The sequence below is a fragment of the Arthroderma uncinatum genome (assembly GCF_011692745.1).
Source record: "Arthroderma uncinatum strain CBS 119779 chromosome Unknown scaffold2, whole genome shotgun sequence".
NCBI classification, from domain to species: Eukaryota; Fungi; Ascomycota; class Eurotiomycetes; order Onygenales; family Arthrodermataceae; genus Arthroderma; species Arthroderma uncinatum.
This window is the reverse complement of record NW_022983864.1, coordinates 484,381-508,729: the sequence shown is the minus strand read 5'-3', so window position 1 is coordinate 508,729 and position 24,349 is coordinate 484,381. Positions and strand designations below refer to the sequence as shown.

The following is a 24,349-nucleotide window of genomic DNA, read 5'->3' as shown; positions in this document are numbered from 1 at the left end:
CTGCTTCAGGTCCCATTCTCAACTGCCTCCTTTATTTAAGGCATAGGTTCTTTTAATGAATTGTTTGATATTATGTTCTTTTCTTTTTTTACCGTCCATTTTCCTCTGGAGGAAAAGGTGCCAATTGTGTGCATCTGTCATTCTATATCTTAGATCCCCGCCTTGCTTTCCCTCCGCCCCTACCTTTTCGTCTTGGAGGCAGTTTATTAGTAATGGAGTCCTCCTTTTGCAGTTAGTTAATCACCAAATATACATTAAGAAGGTGCTAATTAAGATTGCTTTATAAATAGTTTCATTCAGTACGTACCTTCCAAATCAGAAAGATTTCCTCCTTCCTAATCTAGTCTCGGAAAATAACTTGCTTATATAATCACAAATCAGGTGACAATCGGGATAAGAATGTTCCTTTGCCGTGGTCCACTTTACCTCGGCACTTACCAAAGCCTTGGAACTTTTTACCCCGGATTCTCCTGGTCTGAGGGGCAAAGAATCACACTATTTATCAAGCTTCAATGCTCTTTTAATAACAACTTCTACATCTGTTTGGTGTATTTTCTGCTGACTCTGCTGGCGTGGCTCGGCTCGTTCGGCAAACACGTACCCTGAGGGCTATTGTCTGGCTCGTAATGTGTGCGCGGGCCAGCCAGGGGAGGTAGCCCGGAAAGCGGCCAGCTATCTGCAGCTGCAAGCATCACGGTTGAACGCCGATGGTTTAAGGCTCGAGGTGGTTTGTGTATATTAAATATAACATCCCTGCTCGGCATATCTCGAAGGTTGATAATTTCGGTTTCCAGCGGTTCGAGAATGTGCCAAGTTGCTACCAAGTCGAGATAAAAACGGCCACTTATTGCTCAACAACCCCTCTCTATTTATTTGGCTGTTCCCAGCATCTAAGTACCAGTGATCAATGCCTACGTCACACTAACAGTCTCCCAGGATGCATGCCTTAATGAAAAGTCTGCTTGCTGGTCTATTGCTATTAGTCTCTTGCAATGCATTTGTGGTATACCAGCGTCAAGAAGGCTCCGTTTGTGCCCGTGGACTGAGTGATCCATTCCATGAGTCCCTATTCTACTGCCCTGCAGCATCATGGCCGCGTACCAAGATAGGGTCCCCCAACGAACCCCAAGAACCCTCAAAGGATCTTCAGAAAATCCTATCCCAGATTTCACCAAAAAGAATTGAGGCTACGATACGGAAACTGGTCTCGTTCGGCACTCGTCACACGCTTTCCACTCAAACTAACGCAACATACGGCATTGGAGCTGCAAGGAACTGGATTGCGTCTGAATTCCAGCGGTACGCGAATGCCAGTGATGGCCGGTTGACCGTTGAGGTGATTGGATACGATCAGCAGCCAGACGGGAAACGGATCCTGTTCCCAGTTCGCATTAGCGATGTGGTTGCAACACTCAAGGGAGATCAAGAACCTGAAAGAGTCTACGTGGTTTCTGGTCACTACGATTCCATCCCTAGTAGCCCAATTGACTATAAGACTGATGCCCCTGGAGCAAACGATGAGTATGTTTACGTTCTTTTGCGTTCTATAGTGGCTCTGACCTCTGAAGACAATAAAATATATACTTGGAAATCTTGGGGACTCAATTCACCATTATTGACTGTAAAGCTAATGATACCTACTATAGCGCGTCTGGGGTTGCTGTCTCTCTTGAACTCGCTCGTGTCATGTCACAGCGTAACGTCCCACGCCCAAGGGCAACTATCGTTTTCGCAGCTGTGGCAGGAGAAGAACAGGGCCTTTACGGATCTAATTTCCTTGCCCAAACGTACCGCAATAGTTCCACCAACGTAGAAGGAATGTTTACCAACGACATCGTTGGCTCATCCACGGCCGACGACGGTACGAAGGATCCACATGTCATCCGCCTCTTTGCTCAGGGAATACCAGCGCTCAATGTCGAAGATGAAAAGATGCGTGAGAGACGCATCATGATAGGGGGAGACAATGATACCCCAGCACGTCAATTGGCGCGCTTTGTCAAGGAAACAGCGGAAAACAGATATACCGACATGCAAGTGTCAGTCATCTATAGGTTGGATAGATATCTACGTGGTGGTGACCATCGCCCGTTTCTCGAGGCTGGATACCCGGCGGCACGATTCACTGAGCCAAATGAGAACTTCGCACACCAGCATCAGAACGTTCGCATCGATAAGGACCCCAAAACGGGCAAAGATATACAATACGGGGACTTGCCTGAATTCTGCGACTTTGACTTCATCTCACGAGTTGGAAAAGTTAACGCTGCCGCCCTTTGGAGTCTGGCGATTTCTCCTGGCATGCCTCGCAATGTCCGTGTCATCACGAGTGGGCTGACCAACGATAGCAAATTTACCTGGGAACCTCCAGCCGGTGGGAACGCAGGTATTGGCGGTTACGAGATCGTCTGGCGTAGCACAATTGCACCCTTCTGGACTCACAAAATGGATGTAGGGATGGTTCAGGAAGCAACAATAGACCTCAGCAAGGATAATGTTATTTTTGGGATTCGGGCCCGCGGTAAAAATGGCGAGAGGGGTGTTGCGGTTCTCCCCTTTCCTTGATTATTGATATAGGACAAGTCCAAGGGGCAAGCCAAGGGAATGTCTAGTAATGTCTAAACACTAGATGATCGTTTCTTGGTGCAATTTCCAATGGTGGGATGTCTCTAACTATACCTATTCATCAATAGTGATATATAATAAAAATATGATAATAAAACAGTTTTGTGTGATAGGAAAGCTGTGTAGATGCCCAATAACCAATAATAGACGAACGGAGATCGAAGCCATGGCAGTCGAGGAACCACGTCTGATATTTCGCAAACATCAGCATCAAACTGCGACTCTCCGCTGTCTGTTGGGACACGGAGATAGAACACAGATAGCTCTCATCAAAGGCTACATCACGGCTGTACCATGATGTCTCTACAGATGCGACAGAGAATGCGCCCCTTTGTGACGTCGTCGCGGAACAACATCGCTGCGCAGAAGGATTTGTCGCTCCAACGCTAAAGGACACCCCTGCGTTGCTTATACTTATATGCGGCTGCCTGTCACTAGGCGAAGGCTTCGCCCTTGAAGTCGGCGTGATTTTGGCCCGTCCAGGCAGAGAAGCGCAGCAGAGCCTCCGTTAGCTCGCTTGTTCGGTCGGACTTTGAGCCATCCTTCATACTGGCGGAGGTGAATGAACAGCCACGACGATGGTAGATGATGTCGTTCAGTGGCTCGGACGGACTTACTCTGTTTCAAAGTACTCCATAGGCGGTATACGGAGTACTCTTCATGTACGGCTAACTATGTAGAGCCTTCATCCGCCAGCGAACGGAAGATTAATAGATCTTGTTTAAAAAGCCCCAGCCTTCCCGCAAGAGGCCTGCGATATCTCTCCTCGTTACCAAACAACTACTTACCATACGATAAAAGTTCATACCATCTCGAATCATCTTTATCTCTCTCCTCCAGTGATACCCTTTACAATGGCCAATCTTAGTCCTGTCGCCTTCATCGGTTCAACCGGCGGCTGTGCCAACTCTTGTCTAGCCCATTCTCTCAAGGGAGGTTATAAAGTCATTGCGCTTGCACGAACGCCTGCAAAGTTGACAGAGCAGCTTAAAGTCCAAGGCATCGAACAGTCTGTCATCGATAGCCAGCTCACCGTCGTCCAGGGAGACGTCTACGATATCGAAGCCGTCAAACGGACCGTGGCTCCGGAGAGTAACGATGGCACACTCGTCCAAACCATCATCTCTGGTATCGGCTCAACGCCCAAATTGCAAGCCTCAATCATGCAGCCAGTCACCCTGAACGACCCAAATACATGTGAAAAGGCTACCAACAATATCATTTCTGCCGTACGCGAGGTGCAATCAGTCGCTGAGAAGGCTGGAAAGCCCAAAATCCAACCATTCGTCACCGTCGTTTCTACCACCGGAATCAGCAAGACTGAAGACGTTCCTTTCGCTTTCAGAGCGCTATACCACTACTTCCTCGCAGTCCCTCACAAGGATAAGCTGAAGATGGAAGAATCTTTGTTCCGCTGCGTGGCTGATCCCACACCTACTGCCCGTGCGTTTAGAGGAGTCATGGCTGTTCGGCCATCACTTTTGACTGGTGATTATAACATTGCCACTGGGAAGGGGTGGAAGACCCTCAAGGTGGGCACCGATGATAAGCCTGCAGTGGGATATACCATTCAGCGTGCTGATGTCGGAGAATGGATGTACCACGAGGTGGTTGTGAACCGGGGGGAAAACTACATGAATCAAAAGGTTTCTTTAAGCAGCTGATTGCGTGGTGATGATATTCGAGCGGCTGTCTGATGTCTTTTTTTTTTCTATTATTCCCTGCAGATTATCAAAAACTAATACCTTTATCCGCCACCCGCATCTATGATTATGAAGAGTCTAATTTTAATGAGTTATGTATCTAGATACCGTGAAGCTTTGCATATGTTTATAATTCTATGAAGCTAGTTATTATCTCACATTTGCCAATGTTCCAGGTCGCAGTATGCATGTCTAAGGCATGAAGAGACGTCATGCAGAATCTATACCCATCAACCGACCCTTGGACTAAGAAAACCGAAGATGAGACAATAGCCGCATCTATACCTTTAAACCGATGCTCTGATATGAAGAAACCGCTTCAAGGTGTTTATTATGACTCTCCAGACACTTCTCAAGAATAGGCTTGACGAAGACTTTAGGTGTAGAAATTCGGAAGGAACGGCTATTTTCAAGCATCACCATCCCCTGCATAAAATTGAAGATCTTTTCTTTCGCATTCTCACATGTGCAAGGCCGAATATTCTGTTGGTCTCGGTAGTTATCGAGATGCCGTACCCCTGGACAGCTTTGGCCCATGGACGGCGCACTTTCTTTTTGCCCTGCCGAGTTTACATGGTCGGCGAATTGTTAATATAAAGTTTTCTCCACATAGCCTAAATGCTTTATGCTTATAACAAGGGGTCCCAGACGGATTCCGACGAGAAGTCGAGTACAAATTCAACAGAGTCATGTCAACGCTGAAAGGCCGCTTTTGCGATTCTTCAGTGAGTATTTTATCCACAGGACGGCTTTGGTGGCACTCAGGGTGGCGGATAGACCCATCGTCGTCCCGCGCTTATACGAACGGATGATAAGTCCAAAACTTTACTAAATTTACCCCGTGCATGCACATACTTAGCGCATGCAATCTACTTAGAAGGCGCCGCAAGTGGGATAATTTGATTTGCACTCAGTAGAAACTCCGTAGAAACTCCGCAGTTACTCCGTAGTAACGTTGTGAACCCAAGTGGTGGGGGAAACTAAACTATACAGAATGACGAAGTAAATATTTGACAGCCGAAACACTCCCCATCCCTCCCATCCCCATAGTTAAACAGTCCTGATAAAAATATTCCTTAAAACGCCTGGCCCTGGTATCCCTTGTCGTCATGGCCCGACTGAGTCCTCGAACTTTCGACGTCAACATCGTATGTTCGCTGTACTAATATTCCACTCGACTTATCCTCGATCTTGTTAAGCTCCTCGTGGCTCTCGGTCTTGTCGACCATGGTGAGCTCCGTCTGGGTAATAGAGTATGGATCTTTGACCTTCCGCTTCGACGACCCACCACTGTGGTATTTGTGGCCGCCTTCGGTCCCGTTTCCCGGCTGGTATCCCTCACCGCCGAAGACGCTCTTCCAGAACCTGGGTTTGGTAATTGGGTAGACCATTGGTGCTTGGCCGACAATAACGGCAACGAAGTCTTCGCGGATTGACCAAAGCGCTCCATCACCGTGGCGTTTCAACTACCAGGAATTAGTGCCCGAATCTTGAGCCACGATATATTAGGATGAAACATACCTTGAAAATGAGCACGACACGGACCACCGCTGCAATCATACAGAACAGGCCGAGTCCAAAGAGCATGCATAGACCAATTTTGCGCATAACACTAGCTTGGACGCGCACAACCATCTAGAAGAGTTTATATTCAGCAAAGGTAAACGAGAGTGAGATATAAGTGATGCTTACCGGAATAGGAATCGCAATTATACACATATCCGTAATAACGTTCAAAACAGCAACTGTATAAAAGGTCACTGGGTTTTGCGGGTAGCATTGACCTGTATTTGTCTTGTGTCAGCGATTGGAGTTTCATTTCATTTCATTGCCGGTAGGATTGAAAGGACTGACCTCCTGGGTTTGGATACACCTGCCATAGCTTTGTGAAAGGAACACATGCTAAGCAAAAAGTGAGGAGCGCAGCAACGCCCGCAGCGGCCACGAATCCGAAGGCTGGGATGATAAACCGCTCTATCCGCAGACCTCTCACAAGCCGCCGGTAGAAAAAGAGCATGTTGAATTTCAAGCTCCAAACAATGGTGGCATAGCTAAAGAAACCGAATGTGAAGAGCTTCGAGCCATAGACCCAATCTTTCCGCTGTTCCACCGGCAGAGTCGCCCGCTGCTCGTCGGTCAGCACGGAGGTATGCTTCCCCCCCGCTTGGACTAAGAAAACATGGGCTATGATTGTGACGGTGGTGTATGCCAGCTGGTTTAGGTATCAGGTTCATTGTTAGCGATGGTTGGCGTTTTTTGAGTTAAAGGCGCTTTCTCACCCAAGTAAACCAGACGAGATAGTCATCAGGGCCGTATCCTTGAACCCCAACTAGTCTTGTTCGAACAAAAACCCTTGCCCCGATCATTAAAGATCCTATTGAGTAGAGCGTCCATGTCTCAACCAAGACTGGCGTCAAATCCATAGCTTACAGAAGCCAGGGAAATAATGTGAGAAGCGTACGGATAAAGGAGGGAATGTTGAAGCTTTCCAGGTTCAGTTCTGTTTAAAGAGGCAGCGTCATGGGAGAATGATGTCGTTTGAAGACCGCGGACCAACTCAGGACCAGCCATCTGGGAGGGTCTATGTCCCGGGGCTTTATACGAATATCATCCACTGCGTTAATCTGAATTGGATATGTGGTGCTTAGACTCCTGTGGTAAGACCCATCAGCATACCTTAACTCGATATTTGTGGCTTCACTATCACCCGTTTCCCGTACTCGGGTCTAGCGGGCGTCAAGTACTGAAGATCTTTTCTGGAGTTTCCCGCACCACCGCCCTAGTCATTCATTGCTTATTCGAGCGAAGACTTTTTCATTAGTAGTTATGCTAAACCGAAAGGACCAAAAGTCTTAGAGTCGTGCTCTTGTGCTACTTCGGGGAGACAAGTTGCCATCGACTTTCCCTATGCACGGTTTTCTAGGATTTTCTCGCCGTCCTCATATTGTATTGTATACCTTGCAGCGAGTGGCCCATGATATGGTTGGCCCTTCACATGTCTAGACATGTCTAACATGTCAAGAGATGTACGGAGTATATGCAGGAGGAAAAGTGACACTTAACATAATGTGGGAAGGGGTCAATATGACACAGAGCCACCTCCGGCCGGGCAAGGGAAACCCCGAGTCAAAGACTGAGAAGAGCACATCCTTGAGTCGGTCAGCCAGCGAGAAAAACCATTGAATGGGGTAGTTCAGTTTGGAATCTCCCCCGATCAAGGCGCTCTCTCCCTTTCCCCAGCGTCTTGCATTGGTGCCTTGATCTAGCGGTATTAAGCTCGAGGCCCTGGCGCCGCCAGGAGAGAAAATGGGCCATATATCCAGCGCTGCTACTGGAGCATTCGGCACGCCGAGCAGCCAAAGCTAGTCAGGCAGGCTATAATCCTCCGTTGGCAATCCGCCAACCTTCGTAGCCCGTATATCGCGCCCTGAGCCACCGATCAAGCCGTCTTCTCATCGCAGCCGATGGTACAGTGCGCCATTTCTTCAGGGAGTGGTTCATAATTGGAGGTGTTGTATACAGGATGGTTTAGTTAGTCCTTGACGCAAGTGTGCGGTACTTCGGAGATCCGCCACCGCCATAGTGAGCCAACCATGTCTGCAAGGGACCTCCAGCATCTTGTCGCATGAAACTCTGTCGACCGTCAGTCAACTTGCTTGATACACAGCTCACAATGCTCACAGGCATGGTCGACGCGCTTCGACATGAAACACCGGGGTTGAAGCCGTTTCTCCACCGAGATATCATACACATCGAATTCGAGGAGATGAACCCGGTCCTAGAGCTGATGAGGGCCATTTCACCCTGTCAGCCTCTCACTGTTCAGTGTCAGTGTCCAGGTTGGCGATGTTAGCATCAAGTGGTCAAGAAGCTAAGGGGCGAAGTAGGGATTTCTTGCTGTCACTAGACTCCAACTCCAAATAACAAACGTTTCTTTGAACCAGTAGATATAACAATAACCGTGAAGGTTTCCTCCGCTCACAGGCTATTGGAAGCAAGGCGAGCCACCGACCAAACATATCCCAGTGCCATGGCCAAATATGCATCGAAGCATCCTGGTCGCATCGAAATTATACGCGACGAACGTTTTCTTGCCGACCAACCTAACGAAATACAGAGGATTAACGCCTGCACATCATGTTTAATATTGAGGATAGTACGATATCATAGCCATCTTGACACCCATCGCCGACGCGGACTGTTGACGGGACAAATTTTAATAACTCCTGATCAAGAACACGAGAGCCTTAGGTCGCCCGCGTTGAGCGGCTGCGACTTTGGGGCGGCGATTTCAAGCGAGAAGAAGATACTAGTGGTGTGTCCGTACAACCTGATCCCAAGTCTACCGCGCCCCCGAGCTCGTTCTCAGAAGGAGATCACGGAGATGACACAACGGACGGAATGGATGGAGGGTTGGGCGCATGGTTGAGACGGCGTCTACTTTCTAAGCCGCCACCACGATGGTGCATAGGCCTAGGGCAGAGGCCGACGGTGGTCATCGTTTTAATTTGGCCTTGAACTGGCCCTAAAATGGCCCTAAAATAGGCCTCCTTGCTGCTCGAATGGAGTTGGTGGGAATATTCTATGCAGGAGAAGCACCAGGCTTGCGCTCATGTACGGAGTCTTCCATATGCTGGGGACACTTTGCTTACGGTTAATAGGGACGATGTATCGAGTATACGCCACGATTCACGGCACAAAGCACGCATATGACGTATGCAGCGTCTTAAAAGGAATTCAAGAAATGCCCTGGTGACTTTGATTTCGCCTTTCCTAGCAACAAGCCCAAGAAACGCCCAAGCAGACACAAACACCCCTTCCTCACCCATATGATGAAAACCACATAATTTATCTTACACGGATAAATATCCTACTGCTCGTCCGTGAGTGTACGATCGAGCCTCTCTTTCTCGACAGCTCCGTCACGAAGGCTTATCTCCGGCGTGGACAACCTGGCATGTACACACGCTTCATACTCTCCCTCTGCTGCAGGGAAGATGTAGGGAGCTGGAACCTGTTGGGGAATTCAACCTCGGGGGTGAAGCTGAGTGATGTTGAGGTGCTGTTTGATGGAAGGAGAGGCTTGGTGTATCATACATGGAAAGAAGATGTGAGGATCAAAGAGAGCTCTGATGGGTGTTTGGGGATATGTGTCTGGGGGATGGACTTCACTCGTCTGGTTTTTAAGGGGGATTAGATAGTTATTATATTAGGAATACATGGCGGAGTATATGGTACACACAAGGGCGGTTATGAAGGGAGCTGAGACCCTCTGGAGTTTAGGCGTGCGAATGCCTGGTCGATGACGTGCCTGGGCAAATTGGGGATACTCTCACCGATATACTCTGGTTTGTCCTCGTTAGCTGTAACCCTGTCGTCTCCTCCTGTGGGTATGTCAGCGTCATTCTGGCCCAGTCCCTTATCTAATGGCGTAGTCCTTTCAGCTTGAATAGCTGTACCTGTTTTATCTGCATGTACCCTCTGGAACACCACTCTGCTTGGCCCAGTACTTAGACCTGGCCAGATATCCGAGGGCAGGTAATCGCCTTGGTCTATCCGGAACGCTTCTCGAGCCTGAACATCTTCTTCGTATAATGCATCCAGCCTCGCGCGTGCATCGTTTAGGATGTCCTCGGCTGCCCTTTTCGCGCTCATACGACGCGCAACTTCAAGTATCAACCCATCATATGCGTCTAGAAATCCCATGTATAAGCCTCGCAAGTCATTCAAATCAGTCATCCCCGACTGCATGCGTTCATGTTCTGTTTTCCATGTTTGCTCAAAACTATGTGACTGCGCGACATATTCTGGCAGACGAGTTGCCTCGAACTCAGATAACCGGCGAAACACGGCGGTGGTAGACACGGAGGCGGCAATCAAGGAATCTCGTTGCTCGAGCACCCTGTCTAAGGTTGATTCCATCTCTGCGATGCGGTCTTGGATTTCGAGGACAACGTCCTCTGCTTCTGCGGCGTCCTTGGCGATTACGCCGATCATATCGCGGTAGTCAGAGTCGGTAAGAGGTTCAAGTTGCGGGTTTGGGTTGTTGATATCATCATTGTCGCTGTATACATCACCGCCGGCCCGTATCCCAGCTCCAACATCAGTGGGGAGGTCGCCGGTGATGTTCCGTGCAACAACCCCGCCTCCTTCCGTGTGCTTGACAGCGGTCACACATAGATCGAAATGACGGACCAATGATTCGAGCAGATCTGCCATTTCTTGTGCATTTAGCTCGAGGGAGTGCAGAAATTCAGGTATTACGGCAGGGGTTGGCATCTTAACCCGTGACGCTGAAGAAGAGGCAGATAGACTGAGGGAAGACACAGAGCCTCGTTTCATAGACAATCTATATTTATCGAGCGCCTGCTGAATCGACTGGAGATCGTTGTCAAACGCCCGGTTTGACACGTCCAGATCGGACTGGGCCGAGGTAACATTGTCGATTGCGTCCTTGAGCAGAGATTGGATGTCGTCCACTGCATGCTCGTCGATAAAGTCGTGCAGGGTCTTGGATACCTCCTGCTCGGGACGAAACGCGGGCTCGAGCGTGGTCTCACGCAGGCTGTCAAGGGTCCGCTGCAATTCGCTGTCGACAGCATCTAGGTCCTTGATTGCCCCTGCAAAGTCGGCCCGACCACGATGAGCTACGTCTTCTACTTCGGTCCTTACCTTGTAGAGGAGCCGGATCTGCTCGTCCAGGCTTCGGCGCAGGAAGCCGGTTCGGGCCGAGACGACGACGCTCTCCTCCAGCGCGGTACGGGCGGAAGTCACTATCTCGTTGGCCCTCCAGACATGGTGGATCGAAGATAGGGATCGCTTGGCGGCCGCAAGGTGCGACACCAGGGTATCCAGATCAGGCTGCACATGAGACAGGCGGCTCGCCTCGATATCCTCTGACCGGCCGCTGTGCATGGAGGATGCAGACGTTGCCGCTGACGACATCATCTTGCGCGTGTCTCCGACAGGGATAGTTTTATGATGGGTATAATAAGGGCACTAGCAGCAGAACGACCCTCCGGCGCCCCAGATAGATGCGCATAGAGGAGTAAATATGCGGGACAGATATCGGCATTTGCCTTTCCGAGACGTAGAGTATTGACTAGCTAGTTGCTTATAACCAGGGAGCGCCCATGATGCAATCCCCGTCTCATAAGCTCCGTCCTTATAAAGGCACGACAGGGACAGGGAGTGGAAGGAGAAGTGGAAGTTGAAGTTGAAGATAGATAGAGATAGAGATAGAAGAAGAAGAGAAGGCGTGATGTCTGGGCAGAATGTCGTCCTCGGAGCGGAGTCCACGTGACCAGTACCTTGGGCGGTGAGATGACGCCAAGGCCGGTGGTGATCAAGTCAGCTATGTCTTGGCAAGTTTCTCCAACGGCGAAAAAAGAGAGAAACGAAGGGACCAGGGGGACCTCACGCCACCGATATAGAGGTATATAGAACAGCTTCGTCTTCCTCTCTTTCACTGTTGCTGCTCTCCGCGATGCTGCGTGTTGGTAGAGACTGCACCCTCCGTCCTCTCTCGACACCTCTGGCTCGCTTGTCCTTGGTGAACCTAGTCCCGCAGGGTGTATATCACATATCACACATCACATCTCGCTCCTCACCCCGACGGCCGGCATATCCTCCCCCAGTGACAGGCATCAGATAACCGTCACGTTCTATGGTCATGGCGAGGAATACCCTCTCCCAGCTGCCACACGCGCCGGCCACTGCGATTGACAATTTCGACCGGGATCTTCAGATATCTCCGCGGAAGCGGAGACGGCTCTCGGCTTCTCTAGAGCCAGAGCTCACGGAGTCAGAAGCATACGGAACGCCAGGCGGGCAGGGGAATGCGCCGGAGACACCAGATACGGCTGACTCGGAACCCAAGTCTCTCTTCAATTCGGCTGAAAGCAACAGCATTGCGCCGTTCCTGGCCAAACACATTCGGGACCAGCATGCTTCAAGAAACAGATTCGCCCCGGCAGGCTCGTCCTTGCCCAGACAGAAGGCAGACTCGAAATACTGCTACCGTCATCGACCTGACCTGAAGTGTCGGCGCCAGGCTGACGAGCCCACCGTCGACCAGATGCAACGGGTAGGTACCTACTTACGCTGATGTATATCGCTTTATACTAACTGTTGCTAGGATCTTTCTACTCTCTCCCAAAGTGATCAGCAGAGTATCGCGCATTTCTGGTCCTTGTTTTCTGCCGCGCCTTCGAAGCACCGCAATCTCATGCTGCAGGGAATCGTGGCCCAGTGTTGCTTCCCGCAGCTTTCCTTCTTATCCGCAAGTGTCCGAGACCTGATTCGGATCGACTTTGTAACTGCGCTACCGCCAGAGATCTCTTTCAAGATCATGTCTTACCTGGACACTGCTTCGTTATGCAATGCAGCACAGGTCTCGCACAACTGGCGTCATCTCGCAGACGATGACGTTGTTTGGCACCGCATGTGCGAACAGCATATTGATCGCAAATGTGAGAAGTGCGGATGGGGCCTCCCCATTCTAGACCGGAAGAGGCTGAAAGATACTAAACGCCAGGTGCAGCTGCGGGCTGCGGGCAAGGAGGTTGTGGAGAAGAAGACCGGACAGCAACAGCGGCCTTGGAAAGCAGTCTATATGGACCGATTCAAGGTTGGGACGAACTGGAAATACGGTCGATGCGTGACGACGATATTCAGAGGCCATACCAACGGAGTTATGTGTCTACAGTTTGATGATAATATCCTTGCTACGGGGTCATACGATTGCACGATAAAGATCTGGGATGTTGACACCGGAAAGGAGATACGTACGCTTCGTGGACACGAGTCGACCATTCGCTGTTTGCAGTTCGACGACACCAAGTTGATCAGTGGAAGTCTAGACCGAACTATCAAGGTTTGGAACTGGCGCTCTGGCGAGTGTATTTCGACTTACACCGGCCACCAGGGCGGAGTGCTTTGTCTTCATTTCGACTCCACAACTCTCGCATCTGGGTCAAAGGACAACACGATTAAAATATGGAACTTCCAGGATAAATCGACCCAGATTCTACGCGGCCATACCGACTGGGTGAACTCGGTCAAGCTCGATACCGCGTCTCGTACTGTTTTCTCTGCATCTGATGACCTCACCGTTCGCATTTGGGACCTGGACACCGGCAAATGCATCCACACCTATGCAGGCCATGTAGGTCAAGTCCAACAGGTGCTACCCCTTCCACGAGAGTTTGAACTCAAACACACGGTCGACTGTGATGACGATACGAGCGATCGTCTCTCCGGATCTGAGTCCCCTGATGTTCGCGCCCAGCAAAATAACCAGCCCGATCAGCCCAACACTTCGGCGCCCCCAACGCAGCCAATGTCTCCCCTATTAGAGGCTCTGTTCACCGAAGACAGACCGGCTCCACCGCGCTACATGCTTACTGCAGCGCTGGATAACACCCTTCGCCTATGGGAGGTACCTACCGGTCGCTGCCTGCGCACCTTCTTCGGCCATATCGAGGGCGTCTGGGGTCTCGCGGCCGATACCCTCCGTCTCGTCTCTGGTGCGCAAGACCATATGACAAAGGTCTGGGATCCACGGACGGGAACCTGCGATAGGACGTTCACCGGCCATAGAGGACCGGTTACCTGTGTCTCCCTGAGCGATAGCCGCATGGCAACCGGAAGCGAAGACTCCGAAGTTCGCATGTACAGTTTCAGAGCTTGATGCTATTTATTCTTTTGTTTTCTATTTCTTTTTTCTTCTTTCTCTCTGGTTTGTTCATATATGCCTTGCACAAACAAATTGCTTATTCTGCATTTGACTCGTTTATACCCGGCATTGCATCGGTGGGTTGTGTCTTCCAAACTTTCGTTGACGAAAGGTGGATGTCTGTTTGTATGCTATGTTGACGTATTGAATATACCCGGCACGGTCTGATCTGGTTTGGTTTGGTGTTTGGTGGTATGGTTGACATGGGCTGGCTGGGGCTGTTCACTTGTTATATTTCGAACTGGCTAGAATGATACATAATGACTTTATATTCCTTTGATTCAATATACCCTATCCCCCCTTTACGCTTTTCAAGATTCATCAGATACATTTACTATATGGCTTAGCATAATTGAAGGATTCGGGGGTATAATGGTGACTATATCTTCAAACCACCGGTAAGTCGACCGCTATATCTACACTAGTGAACTTGTTTGTCCTCATAACAGCCAAACTTCATCACTAACAAATACTTGACTCTTAGCATGGCATAGCCGCGCTTTGGCAAACAAACCCCGATTCCACTCTCCTAGCAATAGATCCACGAGGCAAACTCCGTCACTATGAAAGGACCAGATTATTATCCGGCTATAAATTCCTTTCCTTCCCCTTACTCCGAGCGATATCCAGGCCATCATCCAAACATTATATACTACACCCCATCTTCTGCAGCTCCTACTATACCACGGTATTCTCTGCCCGGTTTCATAGGCAGCTAGATATTGTGTATCCGATTCGTTTTATATATCTGTTTTACACCTCGAACGCTTCCGAACATATAAACTCACCCATTCCACCGTGAACATGGCCGGTGACGGAACTACCTATCGTCTTCTGCCACAGTTCACTCCTCATCACACGAGAACCATCTGCTACCACCTTATGCCATCATATAACATACAAGGGAGTCGTTCAGATAATTTGTTATTTCACTATAATGTGCGGCCATCGCTCTCGCCCACTGATTTTGGTTTCGTGAATTTGGCTAGCCGATCCAGGCCTGGTTCACTGCACTGCATCAGTATCTCGGTGATGAGAAAGATATATAACTGAGCATCCTAGCCCATCTACTCAGATTATCTATACATTTTGGATCCCCGACCCGAGATCGATCCTGGCACTCGCCCGCAAATAACTGCCCATTTTCGCTACTGTACCTGGATATAACCCGCCCGGCCGCCTCCCGAGCATCCCTTACCTTCGTTGCATCTGTTACATTCGAAGAGGTTATATTCAGGTCTGCAGGTATACAAAGAGTACGAACTACGCTTCGACTCTACGTGCTATTCGCTTGGACAGAGTCCCTATATCTTCCGCTTTACAACTATACCAGATTCCGTTGCTACCATATTTCGGCGGATTGGACACTGCGAAGAAGCTAAGAAGGGGGGGGAATATACTGATAATAAACCTTATACAGTATAAGGATGGGGCCTGAAAGTCATTCAGGTTGGATTGGAAGCAGACAATCCAGGAAATCCAGACGTCGTCATAGTTCTCCCTTATCACTCGATTCCGAGACAGGGCTGTCTGGAAGTCACAGCCAATCAACGGAAGATAGAGGAGCAGATATAAGAGGACATTCAGACCGAGAGTCTAGCCTTGGCGATATAGAGATGATGCCGATACGGCCTTCACGGTCGTATAGGAGGCCCCATTTTCGAGGCGGCCATCGAATTAGACGCAGCACACCCGAAGACCATCATACTTTTATTTCTCCATTTCCAGTTCACGGTGGCCCTAGTCAGCCTATTAGCCTCAGCTCACCCAGCGTGCCATTAGGCCAGAGAATTCCACGATGGCAACCACCTCCCGGGATCCTCAGCCGCCATGGCCAACCCCTAGGTCAGCCAGCATGGGGTGGAAGTCAAGGAGTTGGACTCGTACCTAGCGGCGGTGGTAGGAATATCTGGGGAGGCTCCGATAAAAAGTGTGTCTGTTGGTGGATTGTGGTTGCTGCTATCGTGAGCATCGCGGTGGCTCTAGGAGTCTATTTTGGAACCAAACACTAACTAATCGAAATGGATATCCTATAACTCTCATTATACCAATTAACCACCTTTTCGGCTTCTATATTTATACCATGGGAACCGATACCATCCCGACGATCTATTTGCAGGTATGGCCCGGAGAACAGAATATCCTCACTGGGATTCATCACCGCATACTTCAGACCTTCGACAGAAGAATAATGACACCACCTTTTCACGACAATATTACTTTCGGACAAAGAAAGCATTCTTGTTTCTATATGGGAAAGATAGTCCTACCGTTTCCTAATGTGGGCATATGTATAGCTTATACTATCTTCATGTATAATTTACTCGACATCCTTGCAATTTATTAGTTAGAACTGTTCGTGTTAGCCGGGAGAAAATACACTTATTCTTTGATGAACATTGTTAGGGTGTCCTTGATGAATTTACGTATCTCGAAGCAGCTTCTATCTTATATCGTTGAGTATTTAGTACGCAGTCAGCTAAGATAGTTATAAACTGGCCTCTATATTCTTGTATACCAGTAAACCACCGTTCTATTGTCCCATAGCAAAGGCAATAGGATTTTTGACAGAGTTGAATGTTAGATAGACTGTGTGACTTTGTAAAATTTTTGAATTTTTTTTCATTAATAAAAATAAATATGTCTAGGGTACAATAGGTTGACGGCCATAACCTCTTATAGAGGCAGCATATTTCAACCTTCGTTCATGAAAATCGCGATACTGTCTTCGCTCAAATGTTCCGTAGCCAACTATGACTAGGAATAGCCCTGCCCATGCCCCGGTCACTATAAGACCCATGGGGAATATACCTAGGCTTGTACCAGGTAGTTCATATGCTAGAGATTCAAATATTATGGGCCCTAATTTCTTTCGGGCTTCGGTGATGCTGACGTTGTATGGTAGATGTGTGTCATTAGCTAAGCAACCGGCGGTGTAGGAAAGGGTATCGGATGAAATGTCTGCTAGTATGAGCGTGCCGGGCTTGCTAGGAGATTGTGTTGTGATGCTTATGTTTGGTAGGAAGAAGTTGCGGTGTTCGTCACTATAATCAAGAGGGTTAGAAGATCAAGACTTGAAAATGGCGAAGTTGTGGGTAAGGAAAACTTACAGTGTCAACTTCTTCAGTTTGATAAGTTCGTTTATGTTGCCGCTATACTGCCATCCCATCACTTGGCGAGGTGAGTTTGCTTTTGAATTAGAGGTCGAATTTTGAAATACACGCTTCAACCCCGAAAAGGCTATCAGTCGAGAGTTCAATTTTAGATCATAATCTTCCCATCGGGAATCCTTAAACTCCCCATTTGCCTCGGAAACAAGATAAAGCTTGATGTCGGCACCGAACACGTTGGTATCTTCGTTTATGAATGCTATGTTGAAGCAGGCAGCCAGTCCGGAGGGGTTTGTGACGGCTTTTAGTCCAACAATGGCATCTTGACAAGTAGATACACTGGTCGTATTGAACTGCGCTTCATCGAAGGTGTATTTAGAATCATGTCGTGGAATTATCGCTGATCTTTTCATAAACGCAGCGGGAGAAATTCGGGGTGCTTTAGATTGCCAGCTGAAGGAGCTAGCTAATGACTTTAGTGGGCTGAAATGGTTTAGCACATTTGGACTGGAGGGCCGCCGAAGTGACAAATCTCTCGGTATGTTGTATGCCGCTGACGGTGATAGGAGTGCAAAAGCGCAAAGCCAAATTAAGATTATAGCGACGGCCGGCATCGTTGAGGGTATCAATTAAAGAAAGAATATCAGAGATCGGAACAGAGAAAAGCCACGTTCGATGATCGCAGGGTCGTCAGACACCGTCCAGCGGCGTTGACGACGAGATGGGAGGCAAACAGCCGGTGCCCTAGGTTGTGCGAGAGTATCGACAACCCCTTGGACCAAGGTTACTCGAGATTCGCCGCAAGAAGCGATGGATGTGATGGTTGTTGAACAGAGGCTGCGATTTGTGTGTTCATCTCAAGAGATTGAATCTGCGTAAGACGAGGAGATGGAGAGATGGAGGAAGCACGAGAGCAAGGGTTCAGAAGCTAGACCAGGTTGTTTTCAAGGGATCGAGACGGCCGTAAGTAGGTACCATGTGCCAGCAAACTGCGAAAACGTGTGAAATCGGCTCGGTTAAATTCTCCCTAACGCCAGTAAATCCGTAGAACGTGAAAGGTAAAGGAGTCTGAAGAAGGAATCGAAATGCAAATGGGTATAGATTGGTAGATATCTCCAAGAGAAAATCCCGGGTGGCGCCATGTCCGAATTAAATATAAAAGGCTATGTACGGGCTAAGTAAAGTGCCCCGTCAATGCATGCATGAGTGGAGGCAATAGACATGGCCGATACTGCCAATGATGTGGCCGCAGGTGCTGTGACCGTAGGCATTTGCCCACTGATTGATGTCGACCCAGGTCACTCATGGTTTAGTGATCCTGCATTGAAAATTGTCTAAGCGAATCGGCGCGTAGGGAGCCTGAAGAATCCGAACTCTAACGAAGCGAGCCGTGCAAGGCTCTTGGTCGGTTCATGCAAGCTGACTGGCCGAGGGACGTGATTGTCAGGGGAGCAGTGCATGGATAGCACCCAAGCAAGGGTGGTGAATGGACCAACCACCCCCATGCTGCTATCTGATATAACGCAATGCCAGGGATATCGTTCTCCATGCAGGTGGATACGCGCCGTGCCACCATCCCGTCACATGGATCCCAGCGCTTAGAGCATTTCTTGCCCCATGTCGTCGTTGTCTCTTTGCTGTCAACGCTAGTACGGAGCACTCTGCATGCACGGAGAATAGTTGAAACAGTACAGAGCAGTGGACTTCCCCTATCCAGTGATATGTCGAAGTTTTTATAGAAGATGGAACGAAGAAAGCGCCAAAAGAGGAAGAAGAAACGCCAAGCCTTGGCCGTTGAACCTATTTTTAGTTCGTATCACGTGGTCGGCCCATTCTTTAATTTTCGAGGTAACTTCGACCTCGTCTCTTGTTCGCAGCAAGGAAGACTTGCATCGCCAGGGCCGGGATGCCCGTCATCGCTGGCGATCGCCGCTCCGGGGTGTGTGGTGCGACGGACAGGCGCAGAGGCACGCCACTGGAACGTTTATCGACTGCCCCAAAATGTATTTGTTCCGCGGTGTCGATAATGACTTGTTTACTGATCTCGAACCACGGCGGCGTCAGCGCAGCCAGATTTTAGTACGGAGTGCCCTGTACCTACGCCGATATCCTATATCCTTACTTATTCGTTGGCCAATCAAACCTCTCAAACACCACCCTGGTCTAGCCTTATAGCGGAGTCTGGCGGCTATGTCCTAGTCACGCAGATTTAATAGCTAGCGTGGGAGGCATTTGACAAATCGCACAGCCTTCAAGGGTATATCGGCCATATATTGACCACGTTCCGCCCAACCCGAGTGGAAACTACAAATGTCCCATTCCAACACATGGTGGACAGGGTGAGATGGTTACTCTACCAAACAGATCTCATAACCAGCACTAGTTACCGACGGCACGAACCGGCGGCGTTAGTGTCCAACCTTTTTTTACGAGCTTGACGAGCTTTGACGCGGTGTCAACAAGGGCATTCCATTTCAGGAATATAAAATGATGTCCTAACGTTCTATAATAAGATTGGCTGATCGTCCTGTTCCGCGTGAACCTGTTGGACCTCCCTGCTTTGCGGACCGGCGTCATAATGGAACCCCTTTCTATAACCCTCTAATAATACCCAATGGCTATGTCATTATATGTGAAAATGAAACTATAGCGGCACTAAGCGGCTATTTAAAGCTGGGTACCAATAGTACTGAATCCTGGAATATTATACTCCTTTAAAGTGCGGCGCAGCATTCGACTGTTTCGGTAACCCTGTCGGCAGTTCATTTCAAAATGGCAGACCCCAAGGAGCCAGTGCAGCTCTACGGAGTACGGATATATGATGCTATCCTTATGGTACCACTGCCCACAAGTTACCCTTGGGTCCACGGAACTAGTTCATATATCTTTTTCCTACCTCCAACTGTTTCTTGGAGGCACAGGTGCATGGGAGTAATGAGAATGAATGCATCTCCCTTTCAAAAACAATCAAAGTCAATGCTTTCCCTGGATTCTACTCGATATTCTTAGGCTGGAACTTAGAGAATATTGTAGAAAAACATGTAACCATGCCAATTTTGGGCAAATGGAGATATCCATAAATAGATAGCTCTTAAGCCATCTCAATTAAATTGCCAAAAGCTGTTACATCACTCTACAAGTGTCTGAATGTTTCCTTGTTTATTTCTACACGAAGTAAATTGACCTTCAGTTCGACCATATCACGTGAGAATCTACCGCGGCAGGGGACGGGAATTTTACCTTCCAAGTAACCTCACTTCGCACACAAAATATATATTCACACGCATATATATATTATTATATACCAAGATATCAACACTATTATGGTTTTTTATGCTAAACCATAAGTATCAAAACCATAAGAATAGTTCTCTCATGATGATAAACACAAGACCACACTGCCCTAGTTATATGTGCAAGTCTTGTCTTTTATTCTAATTTTAATGAAACAAAAACTTGAGTTAGTAATCTATTGGGTTTTATATGAAGTTCTAATGATATTGCTCTCTACTAAACTTGGATTTTTGCAGGGGATTAAATCGGGTGTGATAGTATAGTCAGGAGATACTCACCTAGCCCCTTCCGCCATGGCCAACCTTACATTCGAGTGTGCCTGTCAGTTCTATATCCCGCTGCCTTTCTATCAACTTTGGGGGGGGGATCTATCTTGCCTTCATTGGTGGAATAGTTGAGTCCTTGTTGGGTTCTAGCGCAGAAATTTGAGAACTGGTAACAGCTTCGTTGATGCGGTTGTGTAAAATGGGTTCTCCTGTCCATTTTACCTAAGGTTGATAGAGCTATGCTGCTAGAGTCTTTAAACCCTCAGTCATAAGGATTTAACTGTTTAAACCTTATTACCTTTTGAATCTGACCCTCAGCACGCTCCTGCGTTTTCTGAGGCCCTTGGTTGGCATGTCAATCTCAATATCGGGCGTCATGGTTGAGTCAACCATACTCGTGTGTTTATGGAATCGACCATTTTTTTTCCTTGGGTCGACCCAAGGAAACCAAACCGTGGTTTCCTTCAGATATCATCATGATGTCAGGATTTTGGCATGACTACCCCTATATATTTTGCCAGACACAGCCCTTTCCTCCACCTTCATTTCTTCCTCATCCTCATCCTTCACACACAGTCTCGATATACTGCTACCGCTATATCATATATTGTGCATACCCTCCACATATACACAACCTATATATACACTCTCCCTCTAGACTATTAAGGTACGTTGGCATTATATAACTACCCCTAAGCATCTCATTACAGTTCAGTTCGCTGATATGCAAGTACGTGCTTAAGGTTGTACACCAAAACTTACAGTCAAGTCAAAATGGGTGCCGCCAGCAGGCCTAAGGAAAGGGACTACCGCCTTCCTTTCAAAAAGGCGATTGCCATCTACAACCACAAGACCGGCAGATACGAAGCCGTCAATCTTGCAAAGAAGATGGCAAAGCCAGCAAAGCTCGCGCCAGCAAAGACAGCGAGGTCAACAGCTGTCTCTCGGCCCAAAGTCCAGAAAAGGACTAAGGCTTCCATGTTCTTCGACATATTCCCCCTCTTGAAGCAACCAACCACCACCAAGGGAACACAGAAGACAAAAAAGGAGGCCTGCAGACAATAATGTTTTCGGGGTTCTTCCCACATCCGCCTCCTTCTATGGCGATGTGTTGATTATACGCGTCTCGCCCTGTCTGTACGTCATAGGCTGTAAAGGGTTTTTGTATGGCTGGTTTATATCTGGCATTACCAAGAGGAAGTGGTTGGCATATTACGTTAGTTCCTGTACTTAGTTACCTATTCGCATGTCGATAATATTATGTCATTTGGTCATCTGAAGAACAGTTCAAAATTAGACTTGTCCATTACCCTTCCGTACCCTCCTTCCCAACTTCTCGTTGCTGCAGGCTTGCTTCTATCAAGTAGTTGAACTGCTGGGTGCTCATGCATCCTCCTGACCTTGCTAGTAGTTTGTATAAATGAGATGTAGAGAGAAATAGTTGGATTTGCCAGAACATATAAAAATCCCTTTTAAAGTGTACCTCCTTCCTATGATTTACTTACTGGAAAGATAGACCAAAAAAAGGTATCTTGACCATGACTTCCCCGGGGGATTTATATAGACAAGTAAACAAATAAACATAACAGTCGTCCCTTCTATGAGAGTCATGACCCAAAGTAGGATGCTGGCGGCCATTTAAAAGAAACACTTTCTCCTTTTCCTTCCGCCTCCTGTTCTCTCTTTTCTCTCCTCACCACATTCGTTCTAGCTGGTCGTTTATATCAAATACCACATTTCGAACCCCTTTAGTCACTCGCTTCTTGCATATATATCCTTCTACATGCGTATTCCATTCTTCACTCGCTCTTTAACAATATATCGCACTTGTTTGTTTCTTTCGAGCTCCTTTGTCTTCCAAGCCCACCATCGCGAAACCAAGGCCTTTCTGATCTCCTGAGAACTATATCCTTTCTCGCTTCCACTATTATACGATCTAGCCAAGCATCATCGTACGCAAAAGAGGGTCAGGCAGGGCTGAGGCTTCCGTTTCGAGTATTGCTAGGATACGGGTCGTTCACTCACTAAAAGATATGGCTAAGGGTTGCCTAGAGTGCGTTGAAAACTGCTGCCGAAATCATAAATTAGCTGGTAAACCCCCCGTCATCTACCAGGCGAACATCCTCCTACCCCTGGCCTAATCTATGATATATTCTCTAATCCAACTATATTTGCAGATGACTCATACCGTGCAGCTATTGACAACTATTGCATCGGTAACGGTTCGGCTGGCAGAGATCCAGGTACCGTAGGAGCTCCAGGAGGCCCATCAATGGCCATTGCGACAGGATCATATACTCTCGCTTTGAGACCTAAAATTCCGCCAGGAATTTCACGGCCAGGGTGCCAACACAAGTGTACCGGCCCTAGCATTGATTACTCCGACATAATGATGGAGGCCATGCAAGCAATATTTAGAGAGCAAAGCGAAGAAAAGCCCTCGGACAAGGAGGAGGCTTCATACCCAGGCTCATCCACGGGTCTAGCCTTGAACCAAAGCCTAGGCAAGCATTCTAGGACGGATAGTTCTGAAGCCGATGAATGCAGCACATTAATCCAATCAACTTCCACCAAAATGCGGGTCCTGGCCTCGAAGATAGCTGTCCCAGAAGGAGAAATTGCTGAACGTGATGATGGCAGCCATGTGGTATTCACTGTCCAGATTAAGCCACCGCCTCGCTCATTAGAGATCAACTGGAAGTACGAGGATGCGATGGATCGAATGTGTCGAGTGCTGGACAAATTGGTGGAAGCAAAGGCAGAAATCCATCAATTCTCAAGAGAGAGGCCTGAATATACCGTGGGGTTCCCAACTACTCTTCTGCAGCAGGACGCTTTGACATTGAGATGTTTTATGGCGATTCTAGTTTTCATAGCACAAATTCGCAACTGCATGCCGTCCAGGGATGACAGAGATGGCGTTCGGCTGCTAATAACCGACCTTGAAATTATAGCGGAATGGGTTTCTGCTTCCATCGCAGCTACTCAACAAGCCGCGGAAAATTCCACAAGCCAGGCAGAAGACGATTGCATCCGTCGTCAATTTCAAAGATGGTTACTGCAAACTTGGGCAGATCTCGAGGATGTTGAACAGCAAATTAACCAATACTCGCGGAGGTGGGATATCCAGCTGCCCCTTGACGTGAGCTTTTATTGGGACTGCATTCAATGAGGAAGTGAGTAAGACCAGAAGATGGGGAAAGGTACATTTCGTTTGAGTTTGATTTTTGCGCAAAGAACTCGTTGTATCGTCTGTATATATTATCCGTTGCTGTATTTTGCTCCCATTGTGGAAGGGATGGAGTCACTCCTTAGGTATAACTAGTTAATTAACTAGTTAGTTATTATAGCTGCTGGGGAGATTAATAGCATAAAACCATCAATGGTCATCCATTATTGGATTACATCGCGCTTTTGACTTATTCGGTTAACATGCATGGAAGAATAGTCGTGTATCCTTCTAAGCCCGGGAGGAAGAGGATTGGAAATTTGTAGACGTTAGTTAAAAGAATTCATTCATCTCATGCTAATTTTGCTAACGCAAGGGAAACAAGTAATTTCGCGTCTATAAGTACCTTGAAGGGGTTATATAGATTATTGTGCGATTGGATCTCA

The 24,349-nt window shown here is 48.1% G+C and overlaps 7 protein-coding genes across 7 annotated transcripts; 5 read left to right on the top strand and 2 right to left on the bottom strand.

Moving 5' to 3' along the window:
* Positions 1-937: 937 nt before the first annotated feature.
* On the top strand, positions 938-2,565 carry GIQ15_02098 (peptidase M28; the record flags this gene model as incomplete). Its single annotated transcript, XM_033549515.1, has 2 exons — positions 938-1,521; positions 1,647-2,565. The coding sequence occupies 2 exons, from the start codon at positions 938-940 to the stop codon at positions 2,563-2,565; spliced, it is 1,503 nt and encodes a 500-aa protein (XP_033406676.1).
* A 914-nt stretch (positions 2,566-3,479) lies between these two features.
* GIQ15_02097 (uncharacterized protein) lies at positions 3,480-4,289 on the top strand (the record flags this gene model as incomplete). The annotated part of the gene is made up of 1 exon (XM_033549514.1): positions 3,480-4,289. One exon carries the CDS (start codon positions 3,480-3,482, stop codon positions 4,287-4,289), a length of 810 nt encoding a protein of 269 aa, XP_033406675.1.
* Positions 4,290-5,404: 1,115 nt separating this feature from the next.
* GIQ15_02096 (uncharacterized protein) lies at positions 5,405-6,694 on the bottom strand (the record flags this gene model as incomplete). The annotated part of the gene is made up of 5 exons (XM_033549513.1): positions 5,405-5,794; positions 5,850-5,963; positions 6,021-6,112; positions 6,183-6,540; positions 6,608-6,694. The coding sequence occupies 5 exons, from the start codon at positions 6,692-6,694 to the stop codon at positions 5,405-5,407; spliced, it is 1,041 nt and encodes a 346-aa protein (XP_033406674.1).
* Positions 6,695-9,578: 2,884 nt separating this feature from the next.
* On the bottom strand, positions 9,579-11,276 carry GIQ15_02095 (uncharacterized protein; the record flags this gene model as incomplete). Its single annotated transcript, XM_033549512.1, has 1 exon — positions 9,579-11,276. The coding sequence occupies one exon, from the start codon at positions 11,274-11,276 to the stop codon at positions 9,579-9,581; it is 1,698 nt and encodes a 565-aa protein (XP_033406673.1).
* Positions 11,277-11,994: 718 nt separating this feature from the next.
* On the top strand, positions 11,995-14,019 carry GIQ15_02094 (sulfur metabolite repression control protein; the record flags this gene model as incomplete). The annotated part of the gene is made up of 2 exons (XM_033549511.1): positions 11,995-12,414; positions 12,466-14,019. 2 exons carry the CDS (start codon positions 11,995-11,997, stop codon positions 14,017-14,019), a joined length of 1,974 nt encoding a protein of 657 aa, XP_033406672.1.
* Positions 14,020-21,508: 7,489 nt separating this feature from the next.
* On the top strand, positions 21,509-21,799 carry GIQ15_02093 (uncharacterized protein; the record flags this gene model as incomplete). The annotated part of the gene is made up of 1 exon (XM_033549510.1): positions 21,509-21,799. One exon carries the CDS (start codon positions 21,509-21,511, stop codon positions 21,797-21,799), a length of 291 nt encoding a protein of 96 aa, XP_033406671.1.
* A 1,324-nt stretch (positions 21,800-23,123) lies between these two features.
* GIQ15_02092 (uncharacterized protein) lies at positions 23,124-23,906 on the top strand (the record flags this gene model as incomplete). Its single annotated transcript, XM_033549509.1, has 1 exon — positions 23,124-23,906. One exon carries the CDS (start codon positions 23,124-23,126, stop codon positions 23,904-23,906), a length of 783 nt encoding a protein of 260 aa, XP_033406670.1.
* Between the last annotated feature and the right edge of the window lie 443 nt (positions 23,907-24,349).